Below are 25,966 nucleotides of genomic sequence, written 5' to 3' on the forward strand. Positions count from 1 at the left end.
GATTCTGGTAGAAATGTTTCATTGTTGAGAGTTGGCCGGGTGCTCTGAAGAGGTTTAAACTAGATCAGTCTGCTGTCTAGGAGCTCATTCTATAACTCCAACCCCCTGCTCTGAGATGGCTTAATGTTTGGCTTCCATGTGTTTCTTCCTAGCCTTTCTGAGATGCCTTGCTGTGCAGGTTGCTGATAATACCTAGCTTCTAACTCACTGAAGAAGATAGAGACTAAGGCCCTGAAGTGGCAACAGAAATAGGCTGGAGCCTGTGGAGGAACCATAGCTTAGAGGTGATGTACTCACAGCACATCAGCCCACGGAGGAATGGGCAGCCTTCACCCAGCAAGTTATAGTAACTCGGTCTGAAGATGATGAATGTGAGGCTCCAGAGTGGCTAAATCCTCCTGTGGGAGGAAAGGGTGGAGTTTTCAGCAAGCTAGGGGTCGAAGGGATCATCTTGGTATTAGCACTAACTGCTCATCTAGGGTTAGCGATGAGTCCAACAGAACCCTATGGGTTTGCGTTGTACTGCTGGGGAATGCCTGCCGAGACAGAGGATAGTGTCTAAACCAGTTCTTTGAAATGTCTTCCTTTCTGAATAACGTCACTTCAGTCTTGCCTGCATGCAGTGTCAGCCAACTGTTGCTTCAGGTATGTGCTGATTTCTCAGCATTGTGACATCCTTGTGATTGTGATGGCTGTGTTCGTGGGAGATGAGCTGGATAGCTGGTTGTGGAGTTCAGTGGAGCACGTTGCTTCTCACCACATCCTCAAATGGTCTGCCGTAGGTGTTAAAAGAGAGGGAGGGCAGCATAGATCCCTGTGGGTACTGGGGAAAGAGGAGCTGTTAGAATCATAGAATATCAGGGTTGGAAGGGACCTCAGGAGATCATCTAGTCCAACTCCCTGCTCAAAGCAGGACCAAACCCCAAATGGTCCCCTCAAGGATTGAACTCACAACCCTGGGTTTAGCAGGCCAATGCTCAAACCACTGAGCTATCCCTCCATGACTACTTGGGGGCCTGTTGGAGTGGAATTATAAGAGCCATTGTAAAGCTGTACCTTGTGTTCTAGTTGTGTTATGTACGCAGTCAGCAGCACCTTGTAGTCAACTGTTGAAGTTAGCAGGGAGGCCAAGAGGTAGCTGTGCCTTCTTTCCATTGACATGAGGAGGTAATTATTTGGTGCCTCTAGGGGTTTCCCATGCTGTTCCCTAGTCTGCATAGCAACACATCCAGGATCTGGGTGACTTGGTTATCACAACTTTGTTTAAGAACGGGTGGTTTGAAACTGGACAGTAGATGAATTTCTGCACCCAGGGTTGGCTTTTCTGATCAGACTGAGATTACAGTATTTTTCAGGGAGATTGAGGGGTTCATTTTTCTGAAGGAGGCAATAATGATTTCTGTTAGGAAGGACATTTTATGTTCACTCATGGGCGGGCTTTCATTACACTGGGACGTAGATCAGTTCACGGATGGTGGCTGAAATGTTTCTCAGGGCTTCTGAGTTTCCTGGTGTGTGATATGGCACAGCTCTGCCAGGGCTGGTGAGGCAGTTACTGATGTCTGGTCCAGTTTAGTTCTCTGCCTTGGCAAGCCTCTCTTCTATGTGGCTCATTTTTCCTCTAAAATAAAATGAAAGCTCTTTGCATGTGGTGGTTGGTTCTGATGTCTGGATTGTGCAGACCAGGATGATTAGTCAGTTCGTTATATGGAATAGCTTCGCTGGTTGTGAGTTTTTTTTTTTTAAAGAGGGGGGACAAAAAAGCCTTCCCACTGTTCCCTGCCTTGGGGTCCTGTACCTCCCCCTGCCATTTCACTGGTCCCTACCTTCCATTGCTCTTTGATCAACAGCTTTCTTAGGGCTAGGAGAGATGGGCGACTGGAAAACAGATGTGCTGGGAAGACTGAGATGGGGGGACAGAGTGAGGAGCACAGAGAAATGGGGGCACAGGAGCAAGATTGACTTTGGGGGATGGAGGGAAAGTTGAGAGTGGCTAGGGAAGCCCAGGGTCCAGGAAAAAGGAGAGGACAGGGCAGAAGAGCCACAGGCTCAGGTACAGTAGTCATACAGGACTTCATGCTTGCCAGCTTCTCTGTGCCACCTCAAACTCCAAGTTCCATGTCTCTGTTCCCATCCCAAGGCTTCTGCTTGTTTGATCAGAGGGGCTAGAACCCGCAACCCAATGAACTTCTGTTGGCTGGTTGTCGCAGAACTCCTCATCTGGCTACCCATGCACATTCATCAGAAATGGAGCTCTGCTTGACAAAAGACTTTCTCTGCCAGTTCTCCTCTCTTTCACCCTGTTCGGATGAGGACAATTGCAGAGCATCAGAAAGGCTGGAGAGGCAGGAAATCCTGGGGCCTGGAACTCCCTGTCAGCTAAAAATACAAGGAAATGATAAGCTTTGTTTAAAAACCAGTTAGTTTCTCAACTGATATTTACTCGAATGCAATCCACAGAATCATTGAAACGAGTTAAGTCCTAATTTGGTGTGGACACTCTCATAAGAACATAAGAATGGCCATATTGAGTCAGACCAATGGTCCATCTAGCCCAGTATCCAGTCTTCCAACAGTGGCCAATGTCAGATGCTTCAGAGGGAATGAAAGGTATTCTATACCCCTAATCATTTTTGTTGCTCTTCTCTGTCCTTTTTGCAATTCCAGTATATCTTATTTGAGATGGGGCAACCAGAACTGCATGGTGGGTGTACCATGGATTTATATAGTGTCAGTATTATATTTTCTGTCTTATCTATCTCTAACATTTTGTTAGCTTTTATTGGTGACCGCTGAACACTGAGCAGATGTTCCCAGAGAACTATCCACAATGTCTCCAAGATCTTTTTTTGAGTGATAAATTAATTTAGATCCCATCATTTTGTATGTATAGAAGGAATTGTTTTCCAATTTGCATTTATCAACACTGAATTTCATCTGCCATTTTGTTGTCCAGTCACCCAGTTTTGTGAGATCCCTTTGTAACTCTTCTAGTCTGCTTTGGATTTAACTATCTTGAGTAATTTTGTATCATCTACAGATTTTGCCACCTCACTGTTTACCCCTTTTTCCAGATCATTTATGAATATGTTGAATAGTACTAGTCCCAGTACAGATCATTGGGGGGGTACCGATGTTTACCTCTCTCCATTCTGAAAACTGACCATTTATTCCTACCATTTGTTTCCTGTCTTTTAACCAGTTACTGATCCAGGAGAGGACCTTTCCTTTTATCCCACGACTTCTTACTTTGCTTAAGAGCCTTTGGTGAGAGACCTTGTCAAAGGCTTTCTGAAAGTCCAGGTACACTATATCCACTGGATCATCCTTGTCCACATGTTTGTTGACCCTCTCAAAGAATTCTAATAGATTTGTGAGGCATGATTTCCCTTTACAAAAATCATGTTGACTCTTGTCCAACAAATCATGTTCAGCTATGTGTCTGAAAATTCTGTTCTTTACTATAGTTTCAATCAGTTTGCCTGGTACTGAAGTTAGGCTTACCAGCCTGTAATTGCAAGGATCCCCTCTTTAGCCTTTTTTTAAATTGATGTCACATTAACTCTCCTCCAGTCAAGTAATACAAAGGTGATTTAAATGACATACCACAGTGAGAAATTATGCAGTTTCATATTTGAGTTCCTTCAGAACTCATGGGTGAATACGATTTGGTCCTGGTGACTTATTACTGTTTAGTTTATCAATTTGTTCCAAAACCACCTCTATTGACACCTGAATCTGGGATAGTTCCTCACATTTTGTCTACACTACAGACTTGTATTGATATAACTGCATCGCTCAGGGGTGTGAAAAATCCACACCCCTAAGCGACATAGTTATACCAACCTAACCCCCTGTGTAGACAGCACTATGTCAGCAGGAGAGCTTCTCCTGGAATGGAACCCAAAATTCCCGAGTCTCACCATTCCTCTGCTGTCAGTAAATATCTGTGAAACTCATTGGCAAAATGTCTCATTCCTCCTTTAGTGCTAGTCCTTACAGGGGATGACAACCTGCTCTTACTCTCAGTTACTTGGTTAGTTCAAGTATCAGAGGTCTGTGCAGTGGCTCTAATGACCCATGTGGATGGCAATAGTATGCTGCAGAGTGGAATTCTTGAGATTTTTTCAGTTTGCTTTTTAAGAAACAAAGGAAATTTTTATACACACACACACACACACACACACACACACACACACACACACACACAGTTAAAAGAAAATTAGGGTTGCAAAGTAAGAAATGCACAGGCTTAATTCTGGCAACCTTAGTGTAGAGAAGTTCCTCATCTGTAGGACCCCGTCTCGTTTGTTGCGGAAGTTGGAAGGTCTGTAGTGAATGAGGCAGGGGGCTGCGGGAAGAAAGAAGATGGTCTTATGGTTAAGGCAACTGAATGCTGTCCTAGAAAATTGGATTCTATCCTTACCCTGCCACAGCGTTCCATCAAGTCACACCAAACCTTTCCCAGGTGGTGACTAATTGTGTGTTCCTCGTTTTCTGAGTGTCAAATGTGAGACTCTGGGGTCTGATTTGCAGAAGTAGTGAGCATTCCTAGCTGCAACGGAGATCAATGGAAGCTATGCATTGAATATATATAATGCTAAGTACTCTATAGAAATCAGGCCCGTGGCGTTTCAAATTGGTGCCTCTTAATTAGTGGACATTTTTTACCTTTACCTCTGTGCCTCACCTCCAGAGAATGGGGATAATCCCTCACCTGAGAGAGGTGTTGTGAAAATATATTCATTAATGTTTGTGAAGCACTTAGATACTATTGTGATGAGCGCCCTGGAAAAGCCTGTGAGAAAATTAGTAATTCTGTTTTAAGAGCAGGATTTTAAAGGGCCACATATTAAACAATGAGGACAAAACAAAATAGTGAACACTGTTCCCCCGTATGTTGAATGAGGTCACGGTCCTTTGGAAATATGTGACAATGGAATTAAAGGCTTTATCATAATGCATATGCACAAGAGGGCAAATTAACATTAATACATCCTAAAGCCAGAAGGAACCATTATAATCATCTAGTCTGATCTCCTGTATAACACAGGCCATAGAAGTTCCCCAAAATAATTCCTAGAGCAGGTCTTACAAAAAACATCCAATCTGGATTTAAAAATTGTCAGTGATGGAGAATCCACCATGACCCTTGGTAACTTGTTCCAGACTCTTTCATCTTATTTCAAGTCTGAATTTGTGGAGCTTCAACTTCCAGCCATTGGCTCATGTATACTTTTCTCTGCTAAACTGAAGAGTTCATTATTAAATATTTGGTCCCCATGTAGGACTTATAGACTGTATAAGGTTACAGACTTATAGACTGTAACCAAGTCACCCCATAGCCTTCTCTTTGTTGAGCTAATTAGATGGAGCTTCTTGAATCTATCACCAGCAGGCAGGTTTTCTAATCCTTTAATCATTCTTGTGGCTCTTCTTTGAACCCTCCCAAATTTATCACCATCCTTGAATTGTAGACACCAGAACTGCACAAAGTATTCAAACAGTGGTTACATCAATGCCAAATACAGGGGTGAAATAATCTCTCCACTTCTACTGGAGATTCCCCTGTTTATGCATCCAAGGATTGCATTAGCTTCTTTTGGCCATGGCGCTGCACTGGGAGCTCGTGTTCAGCTGATTAGCCACCATGATCCCCAAATCTTTTCCAGAGTCACTGTTTCCCAGGAGAGAGTCCCCCATTGTGTGAGTATGGCCTACGTTCTTTGTTCCTAGCTGTATATATTTACATTTAGCCATAGGAAAACTCAGTGTTTGTTTGTGCCCAGTTTACCAAGTGATCCAGATTGCTCTGTATCAGTGACCTGTCCTCTTCATCATTTACCTCTTCCCCAATATATGTGCATCATCTGCAAACTTTACCAGTGATGATTTTGTTTTCTTTTTTTAAGTCATCGATAAAAATATTAAATAGCATAAGGCCAAGAACTGATCCTTGTGGGACCCCATTAGAAGTCTACTGGTTTGATGATGATTCCCTGTTTGCAGTTACTTTTTGAGACCTATCATTAACTCCAAGTTTAATCCATTTAATGTGTGCCATGCCGGTTTTATACTGTTTAGTTTCTTTAATCAAAATACCATGTGGTGCCAAGTCTATTATGTATCAATGCTGTTATTTCTATCGATCAAACTTGTTGCAAAGGCCTCCTTAATGCTGACATTTCCTATCTTTCAAGTGCTTGACTTTGCAGTCTCACTCTTCTTTAAATGTATTTTTTTGTGTGTAATTAGTATACTGGTTAACGTCTAGTTCCACATCAGCAGTAGGTTAATGAGTCACCATTGCCTCTGCCAGCTTCCCAGTACTGAAAGCCCAAACTTGGTACTGCATGACATTCTGATTAAAAATCTGATACAATACAAAACAATAGTGTACACATTAAATGGATTAAGAATTGGCTAACTGATGGATCTCAAAAACAGTGGTCAGTGGGGAATCCTCATCTAATAGGGATGTTTCTAGTGGTGTTCTGCAGGGATTAGATTTAGGCTCAGAACTATTCAATATTTTCATCAATGATCTGGAAAGTAAATATAAAATTACTGCTGATAAAATTTTCAGATGACACACAGATTGGCGGAGTGGTAGATAACGAGGATATTGCAGTCATACAGAGCAATCTGGATCACTTGGTAAGATGGGCCCATTCAAATAAAATGGATTTTAGTACAGCCAAATGCCAAGTTATACATCTAGGAATCAAAAATGCAGGCCATACCTACAGAATAGAGGACTGTACCACCGAAAGCAGTGACTCTCTAAAGGATTGTGTCATAGTGGACAAATAACTTAACAGGAGCTCCCAATGCAACACAGATTCAAAATGGCGGCCCTGATCCTTATATGTATGAGCAGGAGTAGGGAGGTGGTTTTACTTCTGTCTATGGCAGGGTTTGGCAACCTTTCAGAAGCGGTGTGCTGAGTCTTCATTTATTCACTCTAATTTAAGGTTTGGCGTGCCAGTAATACATTTTAACGTTTTTAGAAGGTCTTTTTCTATAACTCTATAATATATAACTAAACTATTGTATGTAAAGTAAATAAGGGTTTAAAAATGTTTAAGAAGCTTCATTTAAAATTAAATTAAAATGCAGAGCCCCCTGGACTGGTGGCCAGGACCCGGGCAGCGTGAGTGCCACTGAATATCAGATTCAGCACGCGTGCCAGAGGTTGCCTACCCCTGGTCTATGGCATTGGTGAGAATGATCCTGGAATAGTGTATCCATTTCTGGCATCTACACTTTGAAAGGGGTGTTGAAAAAATTGAGGATGTTGAGTGTTTGGAGAAAAGTCACAAAAATTATTTGAGGGCTGGAAAAAATGTCTTGTAGTAAGAGACTTAAAGAGCTCAATCTGTTTAGCTTAACCAAAAGAAAATGTAGAGCGCACCTTATAGGTAAGAAGCCTCTCCCAGAGCTTTCCCATGCACTCCAGAAATGTGAAATTGACATCTTCATAAGTTTCACTCTCATCCACTGTCACAGGCTGGGTTCTGAATAACAGTCCTGAGCTGACAAGAGTGGTGGTTAATTTCACTTGATTGTACTGCTACTTAGCAAAGCTCTGAATAGCAGCAGTGACCAGAACCAGTTGTTTGGAGATTCAGGAAAGTGACACTACATTAGTAACTTGAGTCACATATGTAAGATCAGATGGTGATTGGGGCAGTTTATATACAGAACTTGGGTGCTAGGGTGACAGGCACAACACATAGATATCTAACTTTTTAAATAATCAAGAGCTTAAATTCTGCAGTCATGGGGCCTCCTCATTCACCACTTACAAACAAGTGGAGTTGTTGAGCCTAGCAGATTTCTGTGATCAGCATCAATGTAGTGCTGTAAGTTGATTTTGACTGCTGTGTTGGAGGCTTCATCTGAGGACTTCCAGAAACCTACAGCCTCCTTAACAAAGCTAGATATGTTGGCTCACATTCTCCTGACTTTATATAGCAGGATTGAGGTCAGGCTTGACAAAGCCCTAGCTGGGATGATTTAGTTGGGGATTGGTCCTGCTTTGAGCAAGGGGTTGGACTAGATGATCTCCTGAAGTCCCTTCCAACTCTGATATTCTGTGATGTATCTAGTTGGACCAGGATGATATACTTATTTTATGACATCTGTAGCCCCAGGGAATCCAACCAAATGCAAACAGAAAAGTGTTAACGTGTTTGTAGTTTCCAGGAACTGATGTGACTGCTCAGTAGTGAGAAGCTAGCATAGGTGTTTGGCAGGTCACTGGTGTGTTTACAAAAAGCAAGCAGGTATTAGTGTTGCGGTCTTGTGAGGAAGGTGATGTAGGGTATTGTCTGGTCTTGTCAAGCCACCTCAGGTGATAGGAGGACTGGACATGGCTGGGATGGCTAGCTGGGTGTAGGTGGCACATATAGATTTGATAGTATGTACATTAGTAGGATGACTGAACAGTGTAATTAAGAACACGGATACTATACATGCCCTGCCATGTGCAGGCATAAAATTTAGTCTTTAGTTTGAATGAAGGGTGGCTTGGGAGACAGTTAAAGTTGCTTAAGCTACTTTAATTTTGCATTTCCTTTCTTTCCAGTTTTGTTCTTAGAGTAACCTCCGAGTTGTCTGGCTTTCAGACGTTATTTTTAATCTGCAATGCTCTTTTGTCCTCCTCATAAACTACTATTATGTATATGAAACCTTGAGTCAAGCCCTTCTTTTGTCTGCTGGACCATGCTGACTTCCTAAAGCTCATACCAGACCCAGAGGAACATTTAGAATCATGTAAAAACTGGATTTAATAACTAAATACAATACATTGTATGGTTAAGCACTTGAATCAAAATCCTTGCATAGCATTACTATCTGGTTCTGTTTCTGCAGGCTTCTTGCCTCATACAGTTAAACAGGGCCCAGTAAGTGAGGCAGAGGAACTGTTAATTGAACAGTGAGCAGGCAAAAGTACTGTTCAGTTGTCTCTGGGCACCAGATGAGGCAGGGGTCTCGTGGATATAAGTGTGATTGTGTTCTTGAAGATAGTGTCACAATCACCCAGATTTATGGGGACAGAGTTAAGGTTGCACATCCACCCTTAACTTTGGCATTTCCATGTTGTGAGGGCTTCTGTGTAACTACACACTGTTAAGGTGCATACTGGAAGGAGTAATTTGAACTCCTTTGACATGTTGGGAACTATATTAACCCTAACCACTCAGGAAAAAATCCTGGGCTCTACTGAGAATAAATTTTCATTGAAACTCTACAGTGTGCAGCACCAGTTAAGAAAAACAAAACTGTTGGAACACACATACAGTGCGATGAGTAATAATTTTGGGAATATTTGTGTCGTATAAAGGACTTCGCCTGCAATTTCTGGGCCTCCCTCTCAAAAAGGACATACCAAAATAGTGGTGGTTCAGAGACGGAGTGAAAATGATTAGAGGCTTGGGGAGATTGGGACTGTTCAGTTGAGAGAACAGATGAGTGAGAGGAATACAAACTAATGAATGAAGTAGAAAAAAGGTTGATTAAGTTGCCCTTATTAAACTTTTATCATAATGCAAGGGCAAGGAGACCTTCAATGAAATTGAGAGGCAGCAAATTCAAAAATTTTATAAAAGGAAATTATTTTCTTACCTAAGGTAACTTGAATTTTTTCATTATCCATATAAATAACCTATTTTGAATCCAGCTAAGCTCTTAGTCTCAATAGGATAATAAGTTCCACTGATTAATCATATATGTGTGTATATAATAAATACAAATGTATTGCAAAGGTAGATAACTCCTCTTGCTTCAGGCATAAGCCAAATCACTGCTTGGGGTTTGGAAGAAACTTCCCCTTTGGGCAGATTATTCCATAATTGTCCACTAGGTGGCTGCTTACATCTCCCTCTGAAGCATGTGGTACTGGTGGCTGTTGGATACAGGACACTGGTTTGGGTGGACCATTGGTCTTACGCATTGACAATTCCAGTTTCCAGGTAATATGAAGCTGTCTGGAATACGGATCACTGCCTTCTTGCAGAATTTCCCAAATCTTTTAATACAATTTAGAATTCCATACAAAATTGTTACACCCCCATGTGTGATACAGTAACTCCTCACTTAAAGTCATCCTGGTTAACGTTTCATTGTTACGTTGCTGATCAATCTGGGAACATGCTCGTTTAAAGTTGTGCAATGCTCCCTTCTAACATCGTTTAGCAGCTGCCTGCTTTGTCCACTGCTTGCAGGAAGAGCAGCCCGTTGCAGCCAGCTGGTGGGGGCTTGGAACTAGGGTGGATCGGCAGCCCCCCTATCAGCTCCCCGCTCCCCTAAGGCTATCAATTGCAGGCTATCAATTGCCGGCAGTTCAGCTGTCCCTCCCCGCACTGCCATGTGCTGCTCCTGCCCTCTGCCTTGGGGCTGCTCCCAGAGACGCTTGCTGTGCGGGGGGGGGGATAAGGGGAGGGCTAATGTCAGGGTGTCCCCCTCCCCCCACCCCTGCACCCCACTTACCCCTTCTTCATATAGAACAGGGAGGGTATACAAACGGAGAGTGATAGAGAGAGCTTAGGGCAGCACTTGCTGTCTCAACTTCCTGACTCCCTGACTTAAAAAGACAATGTACTTAAGAATAGGTCAGCTTACTTAAAGGGGCAGTGTGCATCTTTCTCTTCTTCCCTCCCCCCCCCCCACCCCCTCCGTCTGCCATGCTGTCTCCCCTCCCTTGTGGTCATGCTGCCTTGTGTGAGAGGCTACATCAACAACAATGTGTTAACCCTTGAGGGCTCAGCCGAGTGCTAGTTCATCATTTAGCAGCAAGGCATTCCCTGGGAAATATCCCACCTTCTTACTTCACCACCTCAACCAAGCTTCACAATCATTATAGCTATGAACAGTATTAAATTGTTTAAAACGTATACTGTGTGTATATCTATATAATATTTACACCCCTACCTCAATATTACGTTGTCCTTGGGAGCCAAAAAATCTTACCATGTTATAGGTGAAACTGTGTTATATCGAACTTGCTTTGATCCACCGGAGTGCGCAGCCGCCGCCCCCCCCCCCCCCCCCGAGTGCTGCTTTACCACGTTATATCCGAATTCGTGTTGTATCAGGTCGTGTTATATCGGGGTAGAGGTGTAGTTTTTTGTCTGGTGAAAAAAATTTCCCTGGAACCTAACCCCCGCATTTACATTAATTCTTATGGGGAAATTGGATTTGCTTAACATTGTTTCGCTTAAAGTCGCATTTTTCAGGAACATAACTACAACGTTAAGTGAGGAGTTACTGTACTATTAAAATAGTGGGAAACGGTTGTTTACAAAAACACCCAGGAATTATTTTAAATATAGCATGGATGAAATACTATCTTTAAATGGTTATAACTGCTAAATGCAGACAGATTTTTCACCCAAACACCAAAAGGGCATGTGACCTAAGGATAATCTCTTTCCTCAGCATCAAGTTTCTACCTCCCCTTCTACTCAGGTGCCAGAAAGGCTTTTTAAATAAATCACATTTTTTTAAATTATTTTATTCTGAAAATATGGCAAAATCGTTTTCAGTCTGACTTTAAAAAAACAAGCCTCCCTTGGGCGGAGACCGACTTGGAGAATTTCTGGCTTTAAGGTGAGCATTTGACAAAGTTTATAAATAATGGAAAGATTAAAGGAGATCCCTTCAGCAACCTTTATTGGAGATGTTGCAACATACTCTGACTATAAGAGATATGTTGGTCCAGGTCCATGACCGGGAGTTTGGCAGCTCCACTGCTGACTTGCTGTGTAATTTTGGGCAAGTCACTTCATTCAGCTCTGACTGCCTCAGTTTCTCTTTGATGAGGATGATACTGACCTTTCTGTAAAGCTTTCCTAGATTTGTAGATTAAAAGCCATTATACAAGAACTAAAAGTCAACTCCTTTAAGGCCATGGGCCTTGGTGAGGAAAGCAGAGCAACTAAATGAGTTTCTATGCCACACTGCTCTGATTCATAATATTTGGTGCAAAAATATTTGTGAAAACTTTTCCTAAAGTGAAAAACATCCCATTTCTCAAACTAATTAACTCTTTACGATGTCCCCACAAACTTGCCTTCTAGCCAAGGATCGCACGTACAAAATTTCCCATTGATCAGTTTCATTTTGTCTGAGTGGTAGAGACTCTTATAATGGAAAAAGAGTTTTTCCAGTGATTGCACATGTGCATCCTGTTCTTGGTGTATGTGCACACAGCACATGGCCATCAGAAACTTTTTTTTAACCCGTAGGACAGCTTGAGCACCCTCTGCTCCCACACATTAGTGTGTGCAGGTATAAAGGGCAGAGCTGCCCCTATCCTCCCTCAATTCCTTCTTACTGCCGGTGACAGTTGTTGGAGCCCCTGTTCATTGCCAGAATGGTTTTCTCTGTGCCCTGGTCACTGGGCTTCAATCAGTGCACTTCTTGCTCAAAGCCTATGCCATTGAGCGACCCATACAATAGTTGTCTTAAGTGCCTGTGCGAAGCATACATGAAAGAACAGGAATTCAAACCTAGAATGAAAAAGCATAGGGAGATGGCGTTCAGACCACCATCGGAGCTGCCCCAGTCCAGTTTGGTGCTGAGAGCTGCAGCTTCAGTGAGAAGCATGCCTGGAACATTGTCAGAGTCCTGGCACTGATCATCTTCACACATGCCGAAGAAGAAATAAATCTTCCAAAGAGGCTCTGACCAGGAGAAGATCTCCACCCTCTAAGGGTACGTCTACACTATGGGACTATTCCGAATTTGCATAAACCGCTTTTGTAAAACAGATTTTATAAAATCGAGTGCGCGCGGCCACACTAAACACATTAATTCGGTGGTGTGCGTCCGCGGTCCGAGGCTAGCGTCGGATTCTGGAGCGTTGCACTGTGGGTAGCTATTCCCTAGCTATCCCATAGTTCCCGCAGCCTCCCCCACCCCTTGGAACTTCCGGGTTGAGATCCCAGTGCCTGATGGGGCAAAAATCATTGTCGCGGGTGGTTCTGGGTAAATGTCGTTAGTCACTCCTTCCTCTGGGAAAGCAACGGCAGACAAGCATTTCGCGCCTTTTTCCCCTGGATTGCCCTGGCAGATGCCATAGCATGGCAATCATGGAGCTTGTTTTGCCTTTTGTGACTCTCACCGTATGTGTACTAGATGCCGCTCACAGAGGCGATTCAGCAGCGCTACACAGAAGCATGCTTTTGCTTTTGCATGACAGCAGAGATGGTTACCAGTCATACTGCACCATCCAAACCCTTCCATAAATTGGAACTGGTGAGGATGATTATGGCTACCAGTCCTTTTGTACCATTTGCTGCTGTCATAAGTGCCCCTGGCTGCTCTTAGCCAGGGGCGCAAAAGCCAAAATTGGGAATGACTCCCTGAGTCAATCCCTCCTTTTTGATATCTAAAAATAGAATCAGTCCTGCCTAGAATATAGGTAAGTGTACTAGATAACCACTGTATCATAGAACCAGAGAGCACAGCTGCTCTGTGTCAGATCCTGCAGAAACTTGATATGTATGCTATTCACAGGGGTGCTCCTGTAACAACCCCACCTGTTGATTCCGTTCTTCCCCCAGCCTTTCTGGGCTACCGTAGCATTGTCCCCCCACTTGTGTGATGAAGTAATAAAGAATGCAGGAATAAAAAGACATGGTGACTTGTTAGTGAGAAATGAGTGGAAGGCAGCCTCCAGCTGCTATGATAGTCCAGACAGGACATTAAGCAGTGTGGAGAGAAGCCCAGCATCCCTCTGCTAGTCCAGGGGCAACTGAATCTGTTCTTTACACATGAAGGGTGGGGGCTGATGGAGCTCAGCCCCCTGTTGCTATGATGATGATGGTTACCAGCCATACTGCACCATCCACCAGAAAAAATTAGAGCCAGGAGCCCTTGATCGACCTGACGGATGCTAGTCAGCATGGTTACTGCCCCATGTGCCAATAGGCTGATGACGAGGACGGTTACCAGTCCTTTTGTACCATCAGCCACCCATGGCAGGGGGGGAGTGAGGATGTTGGTGTTGACGGCTGCAGCATCATGTCTATCTGCAGCATTCAGTAAAGATAGGGTGACATGTAAAAGAGTCAGAGGATTGTTTTCCCTTTCGCTTCTGGGGGGTGGGGGTGGGGGTGAGTAGATTGCCAAGCTATGCCCTGACCCACCGCGGACACTGTGTTTGACCCTAGAAGCATTTGGAGCTCAGCCAAGAATGCAAATACTTTTCGGAGGCTGCAGGAACTGTGGGATAGCTTCAGTCCTCCAGTCCATGAGCGTCCATTTGATTCTTTGGCTTTCCGTTACGCTTGTCACGCTGCAGTGCGCTGAGTCCCTGCTATGGCGTCTGTCTGGAGATTTTTAAAAAAGGATTCTGAATTTCATCTTCTGTAACGGAGCGCTGATAGAACGGATTTGCCTGCCCTTACAGCGATCACATCCGCATGGTCCGTGCTGGAGCTCTTTCTTTATTTTGATTTCGGACTGCATCGCCACCCGTGCTGATCGGAGCTCCACGCTGGGCAAACAGGAAATATTCAAAAGTTCGCGGGGCTTTTCCTGTCTACCTGAGCACTGCATCCGAGTTCAGATTGCGGTCCAGAGCGGTCACTGCTGCACTGTGGGATACCTCCCGGAGGCCAATACCGTCGATCAGCGTCCACACTAACCCTAATCCGATATGTTAATACCGATACTAGCGTTACTCCTCTCGTTAGGGAGGAGTACAGAAACCGGTTTAAAGAGCCATTAAAATCGATATATGGTGCCTCCTAGTGTGTACGGTTGTGGCGTTAAATCGGTTTTACGCTCCTAAAACCGGTTTAAACGCCTAGTGTAGACCAGGCTCTAGTCTGGTAGGAGAATGAGTTGAATGGAGTGCATTTGAAATCTAAGCACTCTCCCTCCAAGTCAGTGCCTAAGTCGGCACACTTGGCTCCAGTACCTTTGAGCCCATCCACCCACCAATTTCAGCGGCACCACAGCAAGGTACAGTCTCCATGCTGGCTACCGTGGAGGGATTCACAGTGGCAAAGAATTTGCACTGCCTTTTGGTGCTGATGCTGCTGGCAGTGCAGGAGTTGGATCCCCCAGCACCAGCACTGCAACTTGCAGGATTACGCCAGGTGCTTAATTCCCAAACAGCCCAGTAGTACTGTCTAAGGGGAAGCCAGCAATGATGGTGACACTTCGTCCATCACCAGGTTCTCGGTGCTGGTCCCCAGCACCAACTGAAGCAGCCCCTCCATGGTCAGAGGAAGGGGAAACTTTGTCATCAGACTCAGAGGTTGGATCTTACATCTCACAATCCCAGAGCAGAACCCACCAGTCCCCTCTGAGATGCTCTCTCTCTGCCTACCATTGTGACCCCATGATGGGAGCTACCATGGGAATTGTGTCAGGAGGTCACTGGGGTCCAGCCTCATATCAGTGGCTTTTTTGGAACCTCTGGGATTTCCTCCATAGCTTCTAGATCCTCCCCTCATCATGCCTACTCCGTGCCCTCATCTAGGCAGGTGGTGTCCTCACACTGAGCTGCTCCATCTTCAATGTCCAGTACCAGGCCTGGTACTGAGCATCAAGAAGAGGCACTGGAAGCAGAGGAACAGTCTGTGGAAGAAATTCAACCCCCTCCAGTCTTGGCTTCCTCCTCGTGCTCTCTGGACGAGGCAGTTTCCTCGGAGGCAACTTCACCCCTCCTGGTGACTTTCAGGCTTATCCGGAATCATTAGAGGGTGGCTTCAGACTTGGGCATCCATGTTTGAAAAGGTCAGGGAGTCCTCACGTCTGACATTTTATTAGGGATACGTCCCTCTAGGGTAGCACTGCTAGTTAATGAGGCAATACTAGATTCTATGAAAGCTCTGTGGCAGACCCTTCATTGCCTCCCAGCTCAAAGCAGGCAGAGAGAGAGTCCTATGTGCCGTTCCAAGGCTTTGAATATCTTTACTCCCACCCACCTTCAGGATCATTAGTCGTTACAGTAGCTAATGAGTGTGCGTAACAGGGCATCTGGCTGTGTCCTGTCGTTCCCCTCCCCCCACCCCCAAAATCAAAGGACACAAAGAGATTGGACTTTTTTGGAGGAAGATTTATTCAACTGGGGTATTGCAGATTTGAATTGCCAACCAACAGGCTCTGCTGGGGTGGTATGATTTTAATTTCTGGGGCTTCATGGAGAGGTTCAAAGAACTGCTTCCTGAGAACGCTAGGCAGGAATTCTCTTCCTTGGTGAACGAGGGCAGGCTCTTAGGTCTGGTCTACACTATGGGGGGGGGGGTCAAACTAAGGTACGCGACTTCAGCTACACGAATAGCGTAGCTGAAGTCGAACTACCTTAGTTCGACTGACTTACCCGTCCAGACGTGGCGGGGTCGAACTCCGCGGCTCCAAGGTCGACTCCGCCACCGCCGTTTGCGGTGGTGGAGTTCCGGAGTCGACCGGAGCGTGTGGGGAGTTCGAACTATCACGTCTTGATTAGACGCGATAGTTCGAACTCCGAGAAGTCGAACTCACCGTGTCGACCCGCGCGGTAAGTATGGACCTACCCTTAGTGAGAACATTGCTGCACACTGGACTGGACGCAGCATTCTCAGCATCTAGAACCATGGCTTCTGCGGTTGCTATGTGGGAGATCCCTTTTGGTTACAGTCTTCTGGTCTTCCCTGCAAAGTCCAGAATACTATTCAAGACATGTCTTTTGAGAATCCTTCTCTGTTCTCAGACCAGGTGGACAGCAAGCTTCAAGGCTAAAGGACCACCTTAAAGATCCTAGGTTTGTACACTCCTGCTCCAGTCAAAAAGCACTGTCGACCTTAGCAGATGCTCCTCTGGCAGGACCTGTCAAAAAAAGACCAGGGGTCATAGGTGCAGGCCTCCCCATCCTGTTGATTTGGGTCCAGCTCCAGGCCCTTCAAGACATCCAGAAAGTGCCAAACAGTCATTTTGGTGGACCTGTCAAGGTCACCATACCAGTCTCCATCTCTCCAGACCCAAATTTCCCCACATTTGCAAACACTGTCCCACTTCCTTGGTGTTTGGTCCCAAATTACTTTGGACCAGTGTGTCTTGAGCACTGCGGAGGTGGTCTGTACCTTCCAGTTTGTTTCAATTCCTCCGTCCCCGTCCCTCTTCAGGGACCACTCTCACAAGGAACTCTTCCAGGATGTACAATCTCTCCTTCCGTGGGGGTCTTAGAGGAGTTCCATAGTGTCTCAGAGGGGTGGGGTTTTATTCCCTCTATTTTTCTAATAGCAAAGGGATGGGGAGCAGTTCTGCAATTTTAGTTCTGCGTCAACTTAACAATTTCTTTAAAATGATGGTGTTGCATGGTTTGCATGGTTACCTTAGCTTCTATTGTCCCCACAATTCAGGGAGGAGATTAGTATGCTGTCCTCAGCTTTAAAGATGTCTGCTTTCATGTGGCAGTCAACCAAGCTCACGGGAAGTACCTCAGATTTCTGGTAAATCAAAATCATTACCAGTTCACTGTACTACCATATGGCCTGTCACCAGCTCCCTGAGTCTTTACAAAAGGTATGGCAGTAGTAGCTGCATTCCTCAAAAAATTGGGAGTTCAAGTTTAACCCTACCTGGATGACTGGCTTGTCAAGGGCTGATCTAGACTTCAGGTACAGTGCAGTGTATAGCTCATCCAGTCAATATTCAGTGCTCTGGGACTGCTAGTCAATGCCGGCTAGTCTCTCCTCTCCCTGGTCCAGTTTTATAGGAGCTGTACTGGACTCTACTCAAGACAGAGTTTTTCTTCCAGACTAAAGGTTTCAGGCAATTTGATCAATTGTTATAGATATGGAAGCTCAGCCGGTCACAACAGTATGAAATCATTTGAAGCTCTTGAGGCATATGGCCTCCTGCATTTTCTTGGTTCAATATACCAAACTGCTCCCTAGAATTCTACAGGGTGGGCTGATGTCAGTCTTTTTGCAGAGCTGTCATCTAGACTCAGTGGTGAGGGTGCCTTCCTATGTCCTCACCTCCCTATATTGGTGGATAAGTTCCCTTTGCTGGCCCACAGCAGACACTCGTGTTAGTGATGGACACATATGCCCTTGGCTGGGGAGGCCAATCAGGGTTCTCTATAGACTCAGGGTTTATGGTCCCCAGAGGACTTACCTTTACACATCAGCATCAGAGAGCTGAAAGCTGACAGACTGGCATACCAAGTTTTTCTGCCACCTATCAAGGGAAACAGCCTGTTAGTCCTCACAGACAACACAGCAGCAATGTTCTACCTCAACACGCAGGGAGGAGCCTGCTGTTCTCTACTCGGTCAAGAGTCAGCTCTGCTTTGGGAGCTCTGCATTGCCAACTTGATAGATATAGAAGCTTCTTGCCTCTTGGGGGTCCAAAATAATTTAGCAGACTGCCTGGGTTAATCATTTACAAGTTACCACAAGTGATCTCTTCATCCAGATATGGCAGATACATCTTCCATCACGGTGAGTTTCTCTAGCTAGATCTAGTTGCATCAAGAACCAGCAGAAAAAGTCAACAGTTCTGTTCCCTACAGGATCACAGCCCAGTTCCCTGACAGACATGTTTTGCTGCAGTGGTCAGGCAGGCTTCTCTGTGCTTTTCCCCCCAATCCTGCATATTCATGTGGTATTACTAAAGATAAGACAAGATAGGACCAGGCCAGAGTCTAACTTATATCCCCAGTGTGAGACTCCCAACACTGGTTCTCCACTCTCTTGGCATTGTCAGTGAATCCTCCAATCTCCCTTCCACTAGACTTGGACCCAATCTCCCACAATCACAGTTACCTATTCCACCTGAGCCTACAATCCATTCATTTAACTGTATGGATGCTCCTGGCTAGATATTAGAGAGCGGCCTTACTTGAAAGAGATTTAAGAGAACCTGCTAAATAGTAAGTGGTGTTTTACAGGAGCTACTTACCTCTCTAAGTGGAGACTTTTTTGCATCTTGTCTCACCAGTATGTGATACCACTGTCCCGTTCTTTGGTTCAACATATTCTGGACTAATTGTACCTGAAACACGAGCTGTTGGCTGTTAGTTTGATCAAAGTACACGTGGCAGCTGTTTCAACCTTCGACCCAAGGGTGGATAATTGCTGTATTTTCTTTAATGACATATCCATAAGGTTTTTGAAAGGCCTAATCAAATTAGATCCTCAGGTGCAAGACCCTGTTCCTCTGTGAGATCTAAACTTAGTGTTATCAAGCCTTACTGGTCCCTTGTTTGAGCGTTTAGCTACTTGCTCTCTGCTGCATCTATCAACAAAGGTGGCATTTTTGGTTGCCATCACCTTGGCCAGAAGAGTAGGAGAGCTCTGTTGCCTTAATGTCTGGGCCTATCTATACTATATCCTTTAAGGACAAGGTTTACCTGTGTCCTCATTCGAGGTTCATCCCAAAGGTAGTGTCATCCTTCCATATCAGCTAGCCAATTTATTTGCCTGCGTTTTACCTGAAGCCATATTAGAGCAGGGAAAAGGAGTGTTTATATACCCTTTATGTCACGAGAACCTTGGCAGGCAAACCTGATGGCTTTTTTGATTGCATTACAAAATTATTTCCAAATGGGAATGCAGTGAATGTTGCTATTTAGATTTGATACTGAGACAATATTCATTGATTTTTTTTTAAGGTCTAAAGGGACTGTTGTGATCGTAGAGTCAGACCTCCTGCATCAAATCCAATAACTTACGTTTAAACTGGAACAGATCTGTTAGAAAGATATCTAAGGCCGGATTTTCAAAACGGCACTAAGCACACCTAAAAATTTGTCCTCCAGTCATGACTTAGACTCCAAATGACAGAGTATCTACCACATGCTTTTGTAAATTGTTTCAATGGTAAAATACCCTCACTGTTGAAAATTTGTCTTATTTCCAGTTTGTATTTTTCTGACTTCTGCTTCTGGCCTGGGATCTCATTATGCACTTATTTGCTACTTTAAAGGGTCCTCTACTATTGGATATTTTCTCCCCCATATAGTTACTTAGAGACAGTGATCAAATCACCTCTTTGCATAAGCTTTGAAACAAGCTAATACATTGGACTCCTTCAGTCTCTCAGGCAAACAGGTTTTCCAAACCGTGAATCATTCTTATAGAGTCATAGATTATCAGGGTTGGAACAGACCTCAGGAGGTCATCTAGTCCAGCCCCCTGCTCAAATCAGGACCAATTCCCAACTAAATCATCCCAGCCAGGGCGTTGTCAAGCCTGACCTTAAAAACCTCTAACGAAGGAGATTCCACCACCTCCCTAGGTAACCCATTCCAGTACTTCACCACTCTCTGAGTGAAAAAGATTTTCCTAATATCCAGCCTAAACCTCCCCCACTGCAACTTGAGACCATTACTCCTTGTTCTGTCATCTGCTACCGCTGAGAACAGTCTAGATCCATCCTCTTTGGAACCCCCTTTCAGGTAGTTGAAAGCAGCTATCAAATCCCCCCTCATTCTTCTCTTCTGCAGACGAAACAATCCCAGTTCCCTCAGCCTCTCCTCATAAGTCATGTGCTCCAGCCCCCTAAACATTTTTGTTGCCCTCTGCTGGACTCTTTCCATTTTTTCCACATCCTTCTTGTAGTGTGGGGCCCAAAACTGGACACACAACTCCAGATAAGGCCTCACCAATGTCGAATAGAAGGGAATTATCACGTCCCTCGATCTGCTGGCAATACCCCTACTTATACAGCCCAAAATGCTGTTAGCCTTCTTGGCAACAAGGGCACGCTGTTGACTCATATCCAGCTTCTCGTCCACTGTAACCCCTAGGTCCTTTTCTGCAGAACTGCTGCCTAGCCATTCAGTCCCTAGTCTGTAGCAGTGCATGGAATTCTTCTGTCCTAAGTGCAGGTCTTTGCACTTGTCCTTGTTGAACCTCATCAGATTTCTTTTGGCCCAATCCTCTAATTTGTCTAGGTCCCTCTGTATCCTATCCCTACCCTCCAGTGTATCTACCACTCCTCCTAGTTTAGTGTCATCTGCAAACTTGCTGAGAGTGCAGTCCACGCCATCCTCCAGATCGTTAATGAAGATATTGAACAAAACCAGTCTTCTCTGAGCCCTGTCCAATTTTTTCAACATCATTTTTGAAGTGTGAATGCCATGATATGACATGATATTCCAGTAACAGTCTCACCAACGCTGTATGGAAGTAATATTACTCCTACCCAGTATTCAGCACATCTGCCTGATAACTTGTACAACCTCTAGTCACATTAGCCCTCCTAGCCACAGCATTGCATTGGGAGGTTGTGTTCAACTGCATGTTCCTTTCAGCATCTGTGTTCAAGGATGTGGTGAGCCATCCTATAAGTATGAGGTAAAAATTCACCCAAAATTTCACATGCTGTATCTAAGTCCAGGGTTGAAAGTCTTTAGAAAGTTTGTGGCAAATTGGATAAAACATTTGGGTTAATAAATGAGCTTTTGGTTCTTGGAAATCATTCTAATGCTTCTTTTGGATCTTCACATCTTCAAAACAGTTTAATGTTAACATTCAAAATGTCTTCCGCTCTGTTGGTCCTGGAGGAGAACACTGATGCCTATGATTGTCTGAGGAGATATTTAATAGCGCACTCAGGTAGCGTGTGAGTTAGATAGCCGAGTGCGGTGTCAGTGCATTCTTTGGATGCATACCTTATACTAGGATCCAGAAAAAAGGTTGGATGAGAAGCAGGGGAAGATGAATGTGAGAATGACTGAAAAAAGGAGTTAATGAATGGTGGGGGAGGAAGGAGCTCTGAGCAGTGGTAGGTATCTGCACCAGGGAGGTGGGACTTCAGCAACTGGAACAAGGGCATGGCTGGATAGGGTCTGTGGAGGTGTCAGGTAAGTGTCGGATAAATGCTTTTCTGCACTGCATATATTAATCAAACTGATGCATATTTCATAACCGCCTCATGGCCTCAGTGTGAATAGGCGTGTGTGTGTGAGAGAGAGTGATGGATGGATGGGGTAGACACAAACACATGGAGGGGAAGGGATCTTCTTGGGGAGAGGGAAAAGCCACATCTGAATTTGAGGGGATGTCTGAGAAGAATGGGTTCTAATTCCTGCTGACTTACAGTATCTACTGGGACTCCTGTCACCAAGCAATTCTTAAACATTTTTTAATACTTAAGGAAATTCCCAGACAAAAAAGTCATCAATCTGAAGTGAAAGTTGGAATAATCTTTGGGTTAGTGAAAAATCCTTTAGGTGGCCTTCTAATTTTCTCAAACATTAGCCTGGAAGTTCCAAGTGCACATTCCATGGGCGTTTCATTTTGCTAAAAACCCCACAAAATATTGAAAAGTCTACAAATGAATAGTTAAGGTCACAACATACGTTACTGTGCCCCTGTAGTGGCACCCAGAAGAGTAGCCAGAGACTTAGACAGTCTTACCTTTCCATTGCAGCAGCAATCATTAAAACTTTTAGACACTATTAGACAAATGGTGTCTTGGAGCCATGTGCAGTCCTTGGAAAAAACCTTTCTTTATCAATTACTGATAAATAGCAGACAGAGGTCAATCATTTCCCCCTGTTTAAAGAGCCCATGTGCCACCAGATATACATATAACCATAGTGCTAATGTGTCCAAACTCCTAGAGCAATATAATGAAATATGGCAGGGCTACGGAAACAATAAAAGTGTTGAGGTGATGAAGTATCATGTTTGGTATTCAAGGCACATGTGAAACCAGTTATAAAAGCATTCTCTGTACTTCTCATTTTCAACATTCTACTGAAACTGTACAAGTACAATACCTTCTCCAAAGAGGGGGCAGAGTTAAGGTGGTGGTGATCTTAACTGCTTTTGCAGACATTCCAGCACTTCCTGCTCAGCTTTTATTGTGAAGTGGAACCTTAACCAGGAAATCCCAGGTTTTCTGTCCTTTTTTCACCCCCCCAACAAATAAATAATAGATGAACAAAGTTTTTTGTCTGGGAATTTTTATTTCTGTTCCCATCATACCTATCTGCTTATGCCCTTTCTAGGGTGCTGTCTTGTCTCCCATTTCTCATCCCTTCACCAAGCTAAGTGGATTTAGCTCTGACTCTCCCAAGAACTTGACCAGCCTGGTCCCTGGAGTGTGTCTGTCTCTTCTCTGATCTCCCCCAATCTGTTGCTCTTTTTCTGAGATTGAGGAGCCCACAGCTGAGCACAATATCCCAGGTGGGGTCTCCCCAGAGACACAGAGGGACATTAAGCCTCTGGTAGTGAGGACCCCACCCTGTTAATTTTGGTACATGTTGGGGCCTGCCTCATATGACACTCTCTCTTCCCCTCATCCCGGTCCCAGGTGCCGGATGTGTTCGCTGACGTTCTATTCCAAGTCGGAGATGCAGATCCACTCCAAGTCTCATACGGAGACAAAGCCACACAAGTGTCCTCACTGCTCCAAGAGCTTTGCCAACAGCTCCTACCTGGCCCAGCACATTCGCATCCACTCAGGGGCCAAGCCCTACACGTGCAGCTACTGCCAGAAGGCCTTCCGCCAGCTCTCCCACCTGCAGCAGCACACACGGTAAGGGTGGAGAAGGCTGGGGCCTTGCTCACTGCATGTTGCCGTCATCCCAGCATGCTGCAAACACACTAGGCTGGGGTAGGTTTCAGGAAAAAACGAGGAGTCCTTGTGGCACCTTAGAGACTAACAGATTTATTTGGGCATAAGCTTTCGTGGGCTAGAACCCACTTCATCAGATGCATGCAGTGAAAAATACAGGAGCAGGTGACTGGGGCAGTCACTGTGTCCCATAGGCTGGGTATCTCCTACACACACCAGTTCTGTAGTGGTGCTCCCAAACACGTGGGGACTGTTGCCACCGTGAAGGTCAGGACAGCCTGTTCTTAGGGGCATCTGAAGAGAGGTGATACTTGCTGTGAATCCTAGCCTGACATTACCAGTAGGAGTCTTGAGTAGGTATAGGGTGGTCCACTTCCCCCTCACCCCCAACACAGCTCTGCCTGTACCACCACCTGTCTTGCCACCCCTCTGCTATTCCAGTCCTGGGCTTCCCACACACAGCTCTGCCAATGCCCCTCAGTCTAGACTGTCCAGCTCCTCTCTCTGGCCCCCTGGTGCAGACAGGCCTTGGTTTCGTACACCCTGGGGGCGTGTGGGTTCAGTCCACGTCTGGAGTTCCTATGTAGCCAGGTAGCGTGGTGCTGTCCCACCCCCTTCGTGCCCTCATTCCATCCACACTAGCCAGATGGTGGTCGTGTCCAACTGCTGCTGCTCCTCCTCCTCTTCGGCAGGATCCACTCCAAGCTTCACACAGCGATTGTCAAGCCGCACAAGTGTCCTCACTGCTCCAAGAGCTTCGCCAACACGTCCTACCTGGCCCAGCACCTCCGCATCCACTCGGGGGCCAAGCCCTACACCTGCCGCTACTGCCAGAAGGCCTTCCGCCAGCTCTCCCACCTGCAGCAGCACACACGGTAAGGGCCACAAGAGGCTGGGGCCTGGCCCTGGCCCCGCCCCCCCCGCCCACCGCCGGCATGCACCTGTGGAGTACGCGCGCCGAGCATGCAGGGGGGCGGGCAGGGGATGATGCGGCAGGCTGCACCCCCAGGAGGACGCGGCCCACCAGAGAGAGGATGGAGTGGAGGCTGCGCAGGAGACACTGACCACGTCAGGGCAGAGGTTGGCACATTCTGGCCTTGGGAGATCCTTGGTCTTGCACCGTGGGGGGCACAGAGAGAGAGACATTGGTCATGAGGGATCCCAGCCTGGCACTATGGGGGTTGGGCACTGAGACTGAGTGTGTGGAAGCTTTCCCTGGCATTGCAGGGGGCGCAGAGACACAGATATCACCCTGAGAGGCAGAGATTTTGTGTGCGCCCTGAGGAGGAGCATGTCTCCTGGCACTGTATGGGCAGAGATGCACCTTAGTCATGTGGACGCTATGCTGGGGACAGAGAACCTGAACATACAGCCACTTCTCCCAGCACTGCTACAGATACCAAGCTGGCCTGTCACTCCTGTCCTGTCATCCTCTGTACCCAGCCTGATCCTGTATAATCTCCCCAGTTTCTCTTCTAGCTGGGCATAGGAGCAGAGCAGGGCCCCCTTGTCTCAGTGAGGTTAGAATAGTGTCTGCGGGTAGCATCGCACCCATTCCTGCTTGAGTGGCTATGGGATCTTGTCAGGGCATCAGGCCATGGGGATCCATTTTGACTTCTTGTTCACTGCTTCCTATTTGTGTCTTCCTCCCTGACAGCATCCACACTGGGGACCGACCCTACAAATGTGCCCACCCAGGCTGTGAAAAGGCTTTCACTCAGCTCTCCAATCTGCAGGTAAGGGTGTGAGCTTACCCCAAGCCCCAGTGTGGGGAGCACACGGGGCTCTAGCGGAGGAGAGCAGGGAAATCCAGGGAGGCTGCTCCAGGTGTGGTGGAGTTGCAGCAGAGGAGGAGACTTGCAGCATTGCCACCCCCCAAAAAAGCCCTATAATAGATTTTGAAAAATGTTGGGTTCTTTTCATTTGCTGTCTGGCTTTTGAGGTCACATGTTCAACCTTGTCTTCCCTATGATACTCTGGAGCTGGGGCTCTCAGGAAAACATCAGATATTCTGAAACGTGGTAAAGTCACAAGAGTTGGTAGCACTGCCCTTGCCCCCATGGCGTGGAGGGAAAAGAGAAGAGCTGGGGGACCAGAGGGATCAGAGACGTCACGGTTCATGGGCTGGACTGTTGGCTTCTTTAGTGCCCTGGAAGAGGGGGTGAGCAACATGTTAAGGGAGGTCATAGGCGACCCTAAATGGGGAGGAGCTGTAAATAACAAGGAGGGCCAGGAATAAAGGGGCTGTGGAGGAGGAGTTGGGTGTATAGGGTTAAAGTGAGTCAGGCAGTGGTGAGAGCCTAGGAGAGCAATGTGGGATATAAGAAAGGAGTTGAGAGGAAGGGGATGGGGGTAGGGAAGGACAGAGGAGTGGGGCAGGAGTGGAGCCTGCTGAGGGTTGGGAGATTCCCCTCTTCAAATACAGCCAATG

The 25,966-nt window shown here is 45.7% G+C and overlaps 1 protein-coding gene across 12 annotated transcripts in view; it reads left to right on the plus strand.

Annotated features, from left to right (window-relative positions):
* The window catches only part of ZNF384 (zinc finger protein 384), a 37,955-nt gene that overhangs the window by 8,062 nt on the left and 3,927 nt on the right, over positions 1-25,966 (plus strand). For 10 of the 12 annotated variants that reach the window (XM_045000679.1, XM_045000678.1, XM_045000651.1 and 7 more), the window contains 3 exons: positions 23,272-23,496; positions 24,228-24,410; positions 25,193-25,271. In XM_045000679.1, coding sequence (XP_044856614.1) covers positions 23,272-23,496; positions 24,228-24,410; positions 25,193-25,271 — 487 coding nt within the window. The remainder of the gene's footprint in view (positions 1-23,271; positions 23,497-24,227; positions 24,411-25,192; positions 25,272-25,966) is intronic. The other 2 variants (XM_045000681.1, XM_045000643.1) reach the window with 1 other exon arrangement.

Source organism: Mauremys mutica, chromosome 1 (assembly GCF_020497125.1).
Source record: "Mauremys mutica isolate MM-2020 ecotype Southern chromosome 1, ASM2049712v1, whole genome shotgun sequence".
NCBI classification, from domain to species: domain Eukaryota; kingdom Metazoa; phylum Chordata; order Testudines; family Geoemydidae; genus Mauremys; species Mauremys mutica.